This window comes from Galeopterus variegatus, unplaced genomic scaffold (assembly GCF_000696425.1).
Source record: "Galeopterus variegatus unplaced genomic scaffold, G_variegatus-3.0.2 Scaffold2204, whole genome shotgun sequence".
In the NCBI taxonomy this organism is placed as follows: domain Eukaryota; kingdom Metazoa; phylum Chordata; class Mammalia; order Dermoptera; family Cynocephalidae; genus Galeopterus; species Galeopterus variegatus.
The window spans coordinates 143,016-159,346 of NW_007728315.1; the positions used below are offsets into that span (position 1 = coordinate 143,016).

General features: G+C 37.0%; 1 protein-coding gene across 1 annotated transcript in view; it reads left to right on the forward strand.

The window, feature by feature from the left end:
- The first annotated feature begins 10,902 nt into the window (after positions 1–10,902).
- Positions 10,903–16,331, forward strand: part of NDUFS4 (NADH dehydrogenase (ubiquinone) Fe-S protein 4, 18kDa (NADH-coenzyme Q reductase)) — a 109,962-nt gene continuing 104,533 nt past the window's right edge. The window contains exon 1 of the mRNA XM_008580924.1: positions 10,903–11,046. Within this exon, the coding sequence (XP_008579146.1) occupies positions 10,931–11,046 (116 nt within the window). The 5' untranslated portion in view covers positions 10,903–10,930. The remainder of the gene's footprint in view (positions 11,047–16,331) is intronic.

Sequence of the window (16,331 nt, forward strand, 5' to 3'; positions counted from 1 at the left end):
TGCTTCTTTTTTTCCCCCTCAGCACACAGCTAAACCACACATCCCTTCCTCCCTTGCAGTTAGATATAATTATATGACTGAGTTTCAGCTATTAGGATGTACTTAGATAATAGTATGTGCTTCTGATAGGCCTGGTCCATAAAAGACTCTAATATGTGATTTTTCATGCCTTTGATTCCAGAAATACTTTACAGGAGAACCAGCAATCAGTTATACCTATTTTGGGCTTTATGTGAATAAGAAATAAATATAATATTTTTGAACCATTACACTTACATCTTGTAAGTGGAGTAGTGTTGAAAATAAGAAACTTTGTGATGCTGGCTTAGTGACTGGGCATCAAACAATGAGAAAACTGATACCAGAGGCTGGTAAGATAGATAATTATGATATCCAGAAGCAAGTCACGTTGGTAAAACTGTCTCCAACAAGAACTTGGAGGAAGACCATGAAATAACTGAACCTGTAGCACTAGTGGTAGTGACTGGAAAAAGTAAGAGCAAGCTATCACAAGAGACCAATTTGCTCAGAAAAGAATCAGCCAGTCTGCAAACAGAAATGAAAGAGAATAAAGAAAGTCCAGAAATTTGATTCCTCCTAGGACTGGAAAAGTCAACTGCTTCCAAACCTTATAGAATAAGGAAGAAGACTGGGGGAAAGAAAAGGCTTTGAGCAATAAAGGGTCATATGGTGACCATATATCCTAGTTTGCCCAAGATAGTCATGATTTATATGTGGTTTCTGCCTATATATTAATTGTATTTATGCAACTCATTCTGAGCCAAAAATCAGATTACGGATGTGGCCTTCCCACCCAAAGTCCATGTGCCCTCAAGGTAGTTGGCCAAGTAAGAAGAGTAAAAGGCGTAGCATAATATATTTGCCTATTGCTATGTAACAACCACCCCAAACTTGTTGGGCCACATTACAGTGCACTTCCACCATGAGGAACTTTCCCGTATCTAGTTTCTGTTTCTTGATATAAACAGGGCGGTAGCCATGTTGCAAGCAAATCACGAATTTGCCGCCGCCATTTCATGCAAGCCAAAACGCACGTAGCTAACTGCTCCCTCTTCCGGGGTTTTGTGACTCGGCACTTTTTTCCCGCTCTACCGTTACCCGTCCCTCTACGATGTGGCCGCCCCTGATTGGGTAATAGTTTCCCCACCCCACACTCCCTATATAAGCTTCTGTTCCCTTGTAATAAACAGAGTTCCGGCTTTGACCGCTCTCCTGGCTCGGTGTTTTCTTTGTCCCCGGGGCCGAAGCGCAGAGGGGATCGGGCCTGCGACACTCATCATCCCGCTCAGCCCCACAGGAGGTTATCGCCGGCTGGTCCGGGATCCCTCCTCCCACCCTGTGTTGTTGGTCCCCGGTAACGAGGCGGTGGCGAGGAACCAACACAAACTTACTAGTTTAAAACAGAACCATTTATCTACTTACGATTGAAAGAGGTTGGTCGGAATGTCTTGTCTCTACTCCACAAAAAATCAGCTAAGGTCACTCAGTAGCTGTATTTACCTAGAACACTATTTCCTATAAAGATCAAGAAAACAAAAAAGTGAAGGAAGCTTGGGAACTATGTCTAAGAAGGACCTTTAGGTGTGGTTACTGATTCATGGAACTGATTGAAAAGCACATAAATCAGAAATTTACTAGATTTTGAAGGAATTCCTTCAACACAATCACAAACCCGTGCACTTAACAAGCTTCAGCAATTATCAATTATCAACATTTTGTCACTCCTTTTTTTTAATATATGACATTTTATTATTATTATTTCACTATATTAACATACTACTGAATACACCAGATTGCATTTTCTCAGGTAACGAATGGCAAATGAGGCATAGGTCTCTTTGATTTCCCCAACAACCTCAATATCATCTGTTTTTTTGGAGGATTCAGTTTCATATGATGTCTGGGGTACTGTCCACAAGGATACCAAAGGTGTTTAGTAGTAAAGAACATTTTGCTAAGTTGTTCTACCATGAGTCCTTGCTTAGGGTGTTCACCTTTTTCTTCCAATCTGGTTTTAAGCACTTGATCATGTGTTTCTTTATTGTTATGCACAGGATCTGGTCGGGGGATAGGTTTTGTGTGTTCCTATGGAATGTCCAGAGAAGGGTGATACTATCATCCTGCCATCAGATGTCAAAGCAAGCTCTACTTTACAATTATAGTCAACTAGAAGAGAAGAATATGTAGATTTATGACAAACAATAATAAAGCTCTGTTTTGTATTGGAAATGAATGTTTCAAGATAGTTCTCTTTGATATCACCCATTTTACTGCTGTTGCTGCTGCCACAGTGTATCAGGTGGTAAGAAAAAAATGTTTTGAAGAGAAACTGCCTTTAATATCTGCTTCTAGGCACACCAGTTTTCACCCTGCTTGACAGGTCCTCAATGCAAGTCCGCCATCTTTTCTCACCACTTATTTCTTATGTATACATATACACACAGACACACACACACTTTTTTTAAAGCAGTATATTTCTCACATGGGTAAAAATTTAGATTCTGGAATTTGATGGACTGGGTTTCATACTTTGTCACTTCCTAAAAGTAACCAGCTGGGGCAAATTATTTTGTCCTTATTTGCAACACAAAGAAAACATTATACTTACATTTTCAGAATGATTAAGAATTAAATGAGATATGCAAAGCACTTAGCAAGTTATCCAGTACATAGTAGGTATGTAACATTTGTTTTTTTGTTTTTAATATGGTAAAAAGTTTGTATAATATATAGTAATATATTATATTGGTAGAATTATATTATATTATATTATATTATATTATATTATATTATATTATATTATATTATATTATATTATATTAATGTATAATACATAGTACTAGCACAAGGAAAAGACTGATGGATGCTGCTTGTGGGGTGGAGGAAAGAGGACATTAAATGAAAGAAGAAACTGCTAACCTAGGTCTTGAAGGCTGCACTGCAATTTTCTAAAAGGATAAGATTGTGTAGAGGGCATTAAAGAGAAAAAGCGATGGCATTTTGGGTACATACAAAGATACAGTGAACATTTGTAATTTTTTTGTGGCTGCTGATCATGTGAATCCCCTTTGTATGTTTGGAAAATTACCAACTTATGAATATTGATGAGAGGTGGGGACTGCCTCACACCAAGAAACCTGAAAATAACACATGCCCTTTCATCTCCTGTGCAGCTAGGATATGAGCATGTGACCCAGATTCAGGCATTCAGACACATTTCCCCTGGATTTTTGGATAGGGAGTTATTGATATCAAGGGCCCAAGGAAGAGGAGAATCCTAAACAGACTCAGGAGGTAGTAGTGGTAACTGTGGGTAGTATTTTCATGAACAGCAGTGACTATGGTTCCAGCAGTGGGATCTAGGCAGCTGTGCATTTGTAGGATAGAGCATGATACTAGAGTCACCATTGGTCTAGTTTTTGTGCATAACTTGGCTTTGGTCCTGCTTTCTTCCTAGCTTCCCTTGTGATTGCCCTTTTAAATTTGGCTCTGTTCTTCAGACCTTCTGCTGATCCTATTTCCTACTCAACATGTTTTCAGTAACTTCCTTTTCTATAGCTGCTATAGGTTTCTGTTGCTTACAACTAGGAATAATGATAGACAAAAAAGTAGAACAGGACGAGGAAAATTGGTAGTAAGGGGTAGGTGTAGGGGTTGGGAGCTTGCAATTTTGGATAGAGTGGTACGCTGGACTCTTACCAGCTTGCTATCAAATTCTTTCCCTGCTCTGCTATTTCATGAGGCACAACTTCTTCAGGGTTCTCTTAATTTCTAACTTCTAAGTAGGTTTAACTAATGGGAGACACTGGAAACTGGAGGGTGAGTTGGGGCTATTTGTCCCCTCTCAACCACTTGGGAGGTAGGGTTATCCTTGACAGTGGTTGCATTTTTTCCATGATTCTAGTTCCTACTGGACAGCCTCTCGTTCCCTTATCCCAGCTCCTGTTGAACAGCTCTTGCTATGGTTTCAGATTCCATTGAACACTCCAGCTTTAGAGCTCTGGTGACATCACTTATTCCCTATGGTGCTTTAGCCCTAGTGGATGACATTAGATCCTGCTGATTCTAATATCTGAGTTGCCTCATAATCTTTCTTGTTTGTCTCCTCAGCAATTTCATTACCTGTGTAAACAATTCCCTTGAATTAAATGCCCTGTTTGAAATACCTAAAGTGGCTTCTGTTTTTCTGCCAGGACATTGATTAATATCACTGAAACCTCACTGAAAAGTTGACATTTGATCAAAAACTTAAAGAGAGCAGGGAGTTAGCCATGTTAATATGTGGGGAAAGTGTATTCCAGGCAGAGAGAACAATCGATGCAAAGGCCCTAATGTGAGAACATGCCTGGCATGTTTAAGAAAACAACAGAACACCCCAACATGTTTCAGAACTAGTGTTCCAATGAGAGAGAGGGAGTCAAGGAAAACTCCAAAGATTTTAGCTTAAACAACTGAAAGGTTAAAGTTGCCATCAGCCAAGATGGCGAAGGCTGCAGGTTTAATAGATTTGAGGAAAATCAGGAATTCAGTCTTGGAGGTGTTAAGTTTGTGACATCTATTAAATATCCAGGTGAAGAAATTAAGTAAACAGGTGGAAATAAAAGTCTGCAATTCATGAGAAGGAACTGGGCTGCAGATAAAGATTTGGGAGCTGTTGGTATATGGATAAAATTTAAAGGCTAGTAAACTGGTTGTCAAGAGAGGAAAAAAAGAAAACCAAAGACTGAGTCCTGGACATTCCAACATTAATAAGTTGGGGAGAGAAGGAGGAGCCAGCACTGGAATCTAAAAGGGAGCATCCCAGTGAAGAAAAACCAGGACAGTGTGCTATATGGAAACCAAGTGATGTAAATGTAATGAGAACTGAGTAGTCAATTGTGTCCAATAATAGGTCAAATAAACAAAGTCTAAAAATCGATCCTTGGTTTTAGCAACACAAACATTGGTGACCCCAAAAGAGCAGTTTCAGTGGAGTGATGGGAGGAAAAGTGTGACTGGGGAGGATTGGAGAGAGAATGGGAGGAGAACAATTAGAGACAACTCTTTAGAGGAGGATTGTTGCAAAGATATGAGGCAGTAGCTGATGGGATAGACTGGGTCAAAATAAGTTTAGTCTTTTAAAATGGGAGAAATGACAGCATGCTTGTGAACTGAAGAGAATGTTCCAGGAGAGAGTGAAATATTTACAGTGCAAAAGAGAAGTGGCAGATTTGTTAGAAAGATCGTAGGCAGGAGGTTCAGGATAGGTATGGTGCACAAGTAGCAAATGGATTAGATTTAGATAGGGCCTTTGGTAACAGGAGAGAAGGTAGAGTATGTGAGTGTAGCTGCTGTTGAGTGATATGTGGTAGTGGGTATCTGCAGAAGGGTACTTGTGATCGTTTCGATTTTCTCAGTGAAATAAGAAAGTCCTCAACAAGAAGTGAAGAACAGAGGAGTGGTGAGTGTAAGTAAGAAAATGATCATAATAGTTGACCATGAAATTTCAGGTGAATAAGAGGGGACAGTTCTTACCAAGGGAGAGGAGAACTAGGAGATAAGGTAGGGTCAACAGATTGACAGTTTTTATGGAATGTAAGATCGGTTGAAGTATCCAAGCTCCTTTCACCTCATTATTCCCTCACCAGAGTATAGATCTGTCCTCATGATCTGAGTCTTCACATTTACACCTAGGCAGCAGGATGGAAGGAATAAAAGGAAGGAAAAGGAAGTGGGACTGCTATCTATGTTTAAAGGGATTCCCCAGAAGTTGTCACATGATACTTCCCCTTCCATCATTGGCCGGAACCTAGTCACATGGCTATTCCTAGCAATAAAAAGCCTGAAAAATAAAATCCTAATTCCAGAATCCAGTAAAAAAAAAATAACAGGTTCTATTACAAAGGACAAAGGGGAGAAAATATATTGGGGTAGGCATTTCTTTGTTTCTAAAATGTGCATTTTCCTACATTTTACCTCTCTGAATTCAGGATTTATAATTGGTAGTGTGTCATGGTTCAATTACTGCATTTTTCTTCTTTCTTAATAGTACAGAAAATAATGATGCTTTTTAGAGCTGATGACATCTGTTGAAAGAAAGATGGTAATATTTTGCCGAGACAGAAAATACTGGAGGGGAGGAACAAATTTGCTTGGGGAAAGGGAAAGAAATGTAACTAATATAAGAGAAAGGGAAGAAATATAATTAATTTGGTTCTCTACAATGGTAAGTTTGAGATTGACCTATAAGCAGTCGAAAATTTAGGACTGGAACTCTGGAGTAAGATGGGGCATGTGATCAAATTTATGAAAATTCCTCGAGTTCTTAGGAATTTTGATTGTTTGTACTCTTTGTTTTCCAAAAATAATTTCAAGTGGTAGTTTTTCACTATAGGTAGAAATCATTTTATCTGTTGCCAAAGCTTCAGCAGCCCTGCCAGATGTCATAATAATTTTATAAGACAATAAGGTATTAATACAAAGTTTTCAATTAAATTAGCAGCAAAAAATAAGATGTGATTTAGAAAATTAGTTTGTAGCCAATAAGTGATGGTAGAATTTTGTCATATCTATAGTGATCTTACATGAAACTTCTGATAGAAATGTCTGGTTTTAATTTTTGTGTGTGTGTGTGGATGCTTTGTTAAAGACCCATGTGCAAGGGGAAAAATTAAAAACAGACAACTTCAGATCCACTGTAAATTTCACATGCTATCAGAAAGACTAAGCTAAATGTTTCTTTTGACCACAGTGTATGAAATGCAAGCAAAAAGTAAAGTCAATTCACATTTAATACTCCTATTTGAAATAATAAAATGGTATTTGGACTTACACATTCTATTAAGCTTATTGGTAGAATCTATAGTTAGAATGAAATTGAAAAAAATTAATACATGCAGCAATGATTTCTTTTCTAGTCTCAGGTCTATCTCCTATATTTGAAATGTGAGAAATAAGGAAATCAGAGGGGTTATTAATTTTTTAAAAATGCAAGCCTGGTAAAAGGGAAATTTATGCTTTTGGGTTTCTTGCCAGACCACTAAGGTCTTCAGGAAATGGCACTTGATCAAAGATGAAATTTAAGAAACCAATAAGATATGTAGACCTGAGAGAACAATCACATTATTAAACATGTGTACAAGCTTCTCCCAAGCAAAAATTACAAAAAGAGACAGCACTTTATTATTTTTGACATTGTTAAAGTTCCAGTTAGCTTCATTCAGTCATTCATTTATTCTACACAACCTTTGGTGCCTATTTTGTGTTAAGGACTAGGCTAGGTACTAGGAAAAAGATCAGTACAAACATATATGAACCTTGTCCTCAGATAAGTTACTTTACATTGTGGAGAGAAAGACAACCACATTGCATTAAAACTGAAGTACAGAAGGTGCTATGAAGGAGAAAGATGTGGAGCTAATATAGTCTACAATAAGAGTTGACCAGGTTAGGGAAGTTAGAGAAGTATTTTTTGTGTAAGAGCATTAGAAAAGATGTCTTTTGGCTGTAGAATATTTAGCAAATGGAGGTTTATACAGTTAAGCCATTTACTATCACATGTAATGGGAAGTCTGGAGGTATTTTGATCAGGGATAATTTATTTATTTATTTATTTATTTCCTTTTTGTCTTTTTTCGTGACCGGCAACGGATCGCAACCCTCAGTGTCGTGCCCGTACCGGACCGGGACCGGCAACGGGATCGCAACCCTCGGTGTTGCGCCCGCACCTCACTCAGCCAGTGAGCGGCCGGTCTGTATGTGGGATCAGAACCCTCGGCGGGAGCGCCACCGCGCTCCCAAGCGGCGCACTGTAGCAGTGCGCCACCGGGCCGGCCCTGATCAGGGATAATTTAGAAGTTCATTCAGGGTTGGCTCAATGATGTCTTTAAAGCTTTAGGCTTTTTCTCCCTGCTCCTCCATCCTCTGTTGTTGGCTAAGTTCTTAAGCTTATGGTTTAGGTGAAATTGTAAAATTAATAAATAACTAAATAAACACATCAAGTTTTTCTGTTTCATTATCAGATCTATATCCTGTACATAAGGTCAGGAAGGACATCGGGTATTGGCAGCTGAGGGAATTCAGCAGAAGGTTAAAAGAACCAGAATTTCTACTGCAGTGTTTTGTTTCTGATGCTGATCTTAGGTCTTGGGCTGTGTCAAAAGCAAAAAGACCAGAGAATGGGATCTTCCCTGAAGATTCCAAATTCGTAGAAGGGACCAGGATAGGTGATAGGTGGAAGTGTTGGGTTTTGATCAATGAATAGGGCTAGGAACGGAATTACAGTAAATTGCCCTCATGAGCATTGGGATACATAAGTTACTCCTTGATATAGAAAATCTTTACTATTATTTAACCCAAGCGTCAAAGCCACACTTGAGCTTAAAATTCCTCTGAACACAGAAATAGCCACACACAAATACGGTCAACTGATTTTTTGAGAAAGATCCAAAAGTGATTCCATGGAAAGATAGTCTTTCCAACAAAATATTGCTGGAGCAACTGGATATCCACAAGCAAAAATCTGAACCTTGGCCTAAACCTTACACCTTATTAATTAAAAACTTAACTCACAAAAATTAACTCAAAATGGACTTAAATGTAAAAGGTAAAACTAGAAAAGCTCTAGGAAAAAAACAGAAAATCTTTAGGACCTAGGGTTGGTGAACAGTTCTTAGACAAGATGCCAAAAGCACAATCTATAAATTTAAAAAATGAATAAACTGGACTTCATCAAAGTTAGAAACAATCGTTCCGCGACAGACTCCGTTAAGAGAATGAAAAGACAAGCTACGGATGGGAGAAAATATTTGTGAACCACGTATCTGATAAAAGACTCATACCTGGAATATATAAAGCTTGAATTCTCAAAATGTAATAGGAAAAAAACAAATAATGCAATCAGAAAACAGGCAAAAGACATGAGACCTCTAACCTTGTATAGAATATACAAGGGTACTTCAAAAAGTTAGTGGAAAAATAGAATTAAAGATAATATGAATTTCACCATGAAGTTTTTGAAGTACCCTTATACAGATGGCAAAGTATATGAAAAGGATATTCAACATCATTAGCCATTAGGGGAAAGTAAATTAAGACCATGAGTAGATATCGCCACACACATTATTTATTTTAGCTCAGCTAGAATAAAAACAGTGAGTGACAATACCAAATGCTGGTGAGGATATGGAGAAACTGGATCTCTCACTGTTGGTAGAAATATAAAATGGTACAGTTACTCTGTAAAATAGTTCAGTGGTTAAAAAAAAAAAAAACTAAACATACATGTATCACATGACCCAGCAATTGCATTTTTGGGCATTTATTTCAGACGAATGAAAATTTATGTCCACACGAAAACCTGCAAATGATTGTTCATAGTAGTTTTCTTTGTAATAGCCCCAAATGGAAAACAATCAAAATATTCTGCAATAGGTGAATGGTAGATTCATATTGGATAATACCTCTCAACAATAAAAATGAATGAACTATTGATACATGCAACACCGTGGATGGATCTCAAGGGCATTGTCTGGCATGAAAGAAGCCAATCTCAAAAGGTCACATACTACATGAGTCCGTTTATATAACATTATCAAAATGTCAAAATTATAAAAGTGGAAACAGAGTAGCAGTCACCAGGAGTTAGGAGGGTGGGTATTACCCTAAAAAGTAGCACCAAGGAAATCTTTGTAGTGATGGAATAATTTTGTATCTTGATCATGGTGGTAGTTACATGTAATGACATATATGATAGAATGACATAGAACCATACAAACATTTTATATCATTGTCAGTTTCTTGGCTTTGATACTGTACTAGAGTTATATAAGGGGTAATCAGCAGTGGAAACTAGGTGACAGGTACACAAGACCTCTCTGTACTATCTTTGCAACTTCCTGTGAATCTATAATTATTTCAAAATAAAAAGTTTAAAAGAAAATTCCCTCTGAGGCATCTCTCCACCTTCCTCCATACTGTGCATTTCCCCTTTCCCTGGACATGACTTTCTCTTTCTCCCTTTCCCTTATGTATTGCATTTTCTTTTAATTGGCCATAATGCAGAACTGAGTCATTCCCCATCCTCCTGTTAATCCTATTCATTGAATTAAGGGTATGTTTTCATACGCTTAATTTTAAAAGCAAAAATGTTCTAACTCTTTAAAACAAATTTCTTAAAAAACAAGGCCCGTGAACTAACTTGCTTTTTATTTTATATAATCCACTGTTAATAATTGTTTTTTAAGGTCAGAAGCCCACAATACACACGTTTCCAACACTTGTGTTGTAAGAAAATTTTTGTTTTATATGCACAGAGCATTGATAATATTCTTGGTGTCTATGGGTTATGATCACACATTCAGAATTTACTGGAGAGACGGTGATAACAAATATTATTTTCCATTGGTTTTTCATATAGAACTACACATTTAAAAAAAATAATCGTTTGCCAGGCCACGTGTCCAGATTTTTCGTTTGGAAAACATGATCATTACAACTACAGAACATTGCACTGAATACAGCCCTGTCCTGAGGGCTTGCAAACGGAATCTGGCAACACTTTGGAAAAGTACTACTTTGGGTTCTCGGGGACTCCAACAGCTCTCTGGCTCTTCTAGTGGGCTCAGCCCCAAATATTCTGAGTTCTTTGAAAAATTATGAGTTGCAGGTGTTTAAATTTTCAAGTATTTCTTTTGGTCTTTTCATTACTATTGTAAGTAACCACTTCTAACAACCAGCAAGGTTTACACTTTACAGGGGTAAACCCTGTTCTGCATTTCTCTTCCATCCATTTCAACCAAACCTTTCACCTCTTCTCTAAACCCCGTACTAAAAAGAAAACAAAACCCCAAAGGATCCCGTTATATTGCGGTCGCACTGGCTTGAGAGCGAAGGAAGTTAGTCCCTTGCGGTGATCCGTCCTCCCGTCCTGATGTTTGCCTGCAGCAAGATGGCGGCGGTCTCAATGTCAGTGGCGCTGAGGCAGGCAATGTCGGGGAGAAGGGCAGTGGCTATAGCTGCCATTTCCGTTTCCAGGGCTCTGACCAGGTAAAAGAATTGTCAGGCTTCTTCTTCACGCTTCTTAGGTCTCTTCACTTTTGCGGAGTCTCTGCTGGCTGAGTCCCGGAGAAGGCCTCAGGGAAAGCGTCCTCTGCTGACCCTTTCCTCGGGAGATGGCTGGCGGATTTGGGACTAACTGTGATCTGGGGTCGCTGGCCAGGCGAGTAGGGGCGTGAATGCGAGGAGGAGGAGGAGGACCTCTGGTTTCTTGGAAACTTTTGGCCTGTGGCTGAGGGAGAGGGTCTGCAGGAACGGTTGTCTGCAGAGCTGGGCGCTGGACCCTCGCCCCTGGAGAAGGGGAGGAGTCTCACTGATTTCTCTCCCCACTTTCCGCATCTCTTCCATTTGTCACCTGTTTGCCCACCACTCCAGTCCTTACTGGAGCGTTAAATCCCTGTCTCCCTTTAAGTGGTTATTGATTGGGTTTCTGAACAGAAAGATTGTTTTATTCGTTAGTCTGGTTGGGAGAAAAACATGTTTGGAATTCAATGTTGGTAAAAATATCACTACTGGTAATATTGGAAGGTAATTTTTAAAAGGCTGATAGTAATGCTGGGAGATTTACCATGTACGATTTTATTAAAGCCTCACAAATCATTTAGAGATTTATCCTTATTGTTTTGCCTTGAAGCATTTTTGTAATGGTGATTTTTTTCGACTGCACTACTTAATCCTCCATTTCCATATTTTCCCAAATTTTCCTGAATTTATTATAGTACTAATACTATACACACACCTTAGCATTTTTATCTGCCAAGTATTATGTTTTATGCTTATTTTCATAACTTGTTACTGTGAATATAAGCCATGGGCATCTATTGAGTGTCTACTGCGTGCTGTGGAGACTACACTGAATGCTTAGAACAAAGATGGAAAGACTGGATGGACAGATGCAAAGTGGATGGGAGGAATGTGGGTGGTTAAAAATTGAAAAGAGAGTCTAATAGAATGATAATTAAGTTAATGTAATATTAAAATAAATATAAAGGGAATGCAGAGAGAATGAATTAATTAGAAAAAAAATTTGGAGGTGAGTTTTATCAAGGTTTTAAATAGTTGGTGTTGGATGGGAAAGAGGAAGGTGTCCTGGGTAGGGTCAGTGGCTTATAAAAAGGCTTGAAGGCAATAGTATAGCGATACATACATGTATAGAGTCACTGCAAACTAAGGCTGCTAAGTTTGGGGAAAGGTAAATGGTAAGTTTGTAATTAAATGCTCTACATGTAGAGAACTTGAGGAATGGAAAGTATTTCTCTAAGGTAAAACACTCGTACTCCGTTGGTTAACTTAGGAGTAGTATAGTGGTGACCCAGCTTAGTTATTTTTCCCCCAGACATTATGGGGATTAATTTTGCATTCCCAGATTACGTACTCACTGAAGCCTTAGAACTGAAAACAAGTTTGAAGGGACCACTGGTGCATGGCTAATCAAAACATGGCTGTATGTCTAAGTTTAATAAATCACAGCCATTTTGTCAGTAATTATAGTAGTTGAAGTGAAGATATTAGATTTTGGAATTATTACTATTGGAATTATTATTATTTAGAATTATTACTACATATCCAAACTTAAGAGTTTCTGCTTGTCAATGTGTTGCAGATTTGAAAATATAATTTTAAGTTGTATAAGATGACCTTTTTTTCTTATTTATTTAGATGAACCTTTTTTTCACATCTTAAAAAACTTAAAAACCAAAGAAAACTGTTTTTAAATACAAGTTAACACATATTTGCTTCTTATACCATTTTTTTTTACCCAAAGAGCTTATGGTGTTCATCTCACTTTGAGGAAAATTTATGGTCCCTCTCTCTTACATACTATTTTCTTTTTATTCTTAAGCACTCCTTTTCTGTTATTATTTGAGAGTAATGAGGATCTGAAAAGGCTGAGTGGAAAGAGAACCAATTCATGGGGAAATCTACATCTAAAATTAATTTTATTGTAATGCTTAGAAAAACATTTGTAAATGATGTAACATTTCAGATCACTTGGGTAAAATATGAGACAGTGGAATCAGTAATGCACGTGATAAGAAGGGGAGTAGGGAACAGAAGAAAAGGAACTGTCAGTGGAAGGCAGTGGTTAGCTGCTACATTAATTTTTATGAATTCAACTATAGTATATTAGTAGAAAACAAAAAGCAAAACAAATAAAAAACCCAACAACATATACACATGAGAGAGAAAAAAATTGTTTAAATAGAATGGGTGATGTGTCTGTCTAGTTACTGAGTGAGCTTGTGCTCTAGAGTAAGTCTCAGTTTCCATGTGCTTCTCATTTCTCTGAACTGAACCTGATGGGGGAGAAAGCCAGATAAATCCTCTAAATTTATCCTTACTTTCCCTGACTTTCCTAAGGGATTTTCCAGGGTAAATTTAACTAAGTAGCATGTTAATCTCTCAGCCAGTAATACTTAGGACACAGGAAATTTAAGGCGGTAGTTTTATTTATTTATTGAAATGTATTCATATATGCTTCTCTTACCTAGCCCTGTATCATCACTTTGTCACTTAAACTAGGTCTTGTGTTTACCTCAAACATAGCTCTTCAGGGTGGTAGGTTCTCAGAGGGTGTTAATTAATGACTATAGTGGGGGCTAAGTATATGGGAACTCTTGTGAGACCTATTTTGTGCTTCCAATCTCTGTTGCTTTGTTCCCTTTTTCACCATTAGATAAGCCAGTATGAAATTTGATCTGCAGGAACCTCCAATGAGTAAGTGGTCCTAGGGTTGGCGAGAGTTCTGTGTATTTTACATCTTGCTGGGAAACAGGCTCAGCCCAAATTTCAGAAACATTTAAGACATTTAAGACCAATAGGTTGGCTTCCACTTCAGATAAGCTAGATAAACAGATTCCTTTCTGAGGAGCAGCTACTACTTTGCTGTCTTTGTAACACATCAAAACCAAGTTTTGACAGCTTGAAGTTCTTCTTAAGTGTTTTCTAATCGGCTTGTTTTGCTTATTTTCCTAATTACAAAGTACTCATTATTAGTTGGTATGTTTTTGTCAATTGCAGACATCTTTGTTGGATTCTTTTTAGGAAAATTAAATATTTTAATACATATAAATATTAGAATAGTGCCTGGCCCATAGTAAACCTTCTCTAAATAAATGCTAACTTTATTGGTTTTAATAGCCTAAATATTTTTCTTTTCTTTAATCCTGGTGATAGGTATTGTGATAGATTGTATTATTGTTTAAAATATTCACTACTATTCTCTGTTACATCATAATTTATCCTTAACCATTGGCCAAGTGACTTGCTTTGGCCAATGAAGTGTTAGTGGAAATGATATACCAATTCAAAATGATTTGCCATGTTTCTTTTCCCCCGGATGGGCATATCCCAGGTGGAGTCTACTCTTTTAGCCCAGATCCTAGAAAGAAGACGACATGGAACAAAACAGAAACTGATTATTGTAGGTTATAGAAAATATAAAATGAGTGAGAAATAAACCTTTGTTGTAAACCACAAAGATGTTTGGATTGTTGGTTACTTCAGATTAACAACCTATATTGACACTTTTTTACACGTAAACACGTGCAGATAAGCAGGTTTTAGCGCATGGACTGATTTAGTAGTGGGGTCACAAACTTTTTGAGGGCTGAAACAAATTTGATTTATTTTTGTATACTTCACGTACCTGGAGTAATGGCTTGCACATAGCAGGTAAGTGCTTATCACATAGATGAGAAAACAGATATTTAGAGATGAGTGATTGTGAGGAAAAGCAGGAAGCATAGATAGTTTTTCTATTAATAGCCTCATTAGTGAAAGCTAGGTCGGCATTAACCTACATAAATGTGAGTATAAAATATCTATAATTCATATTCTTTTCTAGTTATTTGAAATGATCTGAGTTTAGGATATTCACCTAGAACTCTTAACTTTTGGATTGAAGTTGTCTTATGAACAGATTTTGTACTGATATATTTTAACAAGCGTCCTGACTCGTCTTTTGTATTCAAAATTTAAAAAGCAAGAGGTGGAAAGAAATTTATTTGGGAAAGGGTGCTCATTGGAATGTGAGAAAATTTTTGGAATAAAAGTGTCTAACTTTATGCAGTTTTTAAAAGTTAGTAATACACAGGGCTTAATAGAGAAAGATGGAGCAACTTGGTTCCTATAATACCCGCTAGAAGAGGTCTATTTGGGCGTAGGGTGAATATAGAATTCAGGCAGAATACCATAGACAATTTCAAATGAAAAAGCTAAAATATATCATATCTCTTGGTAAAAGTTGAGAATTGTTTTTATGGTATTTATTCTGAGTACAAATTAATACTAGCAACTATATTTCTTTCTGCCTAACTGTATATCAGCCACTGTGCCAAGGATTACACCTTTGTATTATTTCATGTGTTTCCCACAGTAATCCTATGAACTCAGAATTTTGTGTAAAATTCTTATCCTAATTTTTTAGATGACCCAGCAGCTACAGAAGTGAAATTATTTAAGTTTACATTGCTAGGAAATAGTCTAACTTAGCAGTCTAAATGAATTTACTTTTGCAGGGAGGAATATTATGTCTGATAATAGTAAATTAAAACCTGTGTCTTCTCTGTTTTTTTTTTTTTTTTTTTTTTTTTAGCAAAGTGTGTTCTTTATTTGAGAGACTACCTGATGCTGTTATATTTACTTTTACTCCACTGTTCCTTTTGTACAGTAAGAATCTCTAAATGCGGAATTAGGCTTTTTTCTTTTTTTTCTTTCAGTTAAGTATTATTTCCCTAAATTTTATAGTTATTTTTGGTGGGAGACTTTCTATAGGTGACTTGATTATTACATTTTTTTTGCCCATAAATCAAAATATATATAATGCATTATTAAATGAGGTATACTGAACATATTTTTTCTTTTTTTTTACTGTCTCCAGTGGTTGTAAGGAAAAACAGTTATTGTATTCTATTGCCTTTAATAACTATCAGTATCTGCTATGTTTTCTGAGTTTTTGTGTCTGTTTTTTTAATAGTTCTTTTGTATCCTTCTTTGGTCTGCTTATCCTTAGCAGTTTCACTACCCCTTTTCATTTATCATGGACTTGATACCAAGCAATTAAACCTATTTGAATTTTGTGTAAAATCAAGTAGGCTTAATGAAGCTCTGATGATGGCTGAAGTTTACTTTGTTGTGATTAAAGCTTTGGGCTCTTTTAAGATTGACAGATAATTACAGATAATTTAATACATGAGCTCTTACAACATTTTTTTAGTTTGCAGAATCCAAAGATCCTGATGCAACCTTATTGTACCAGAAGTATGTAGTGACCA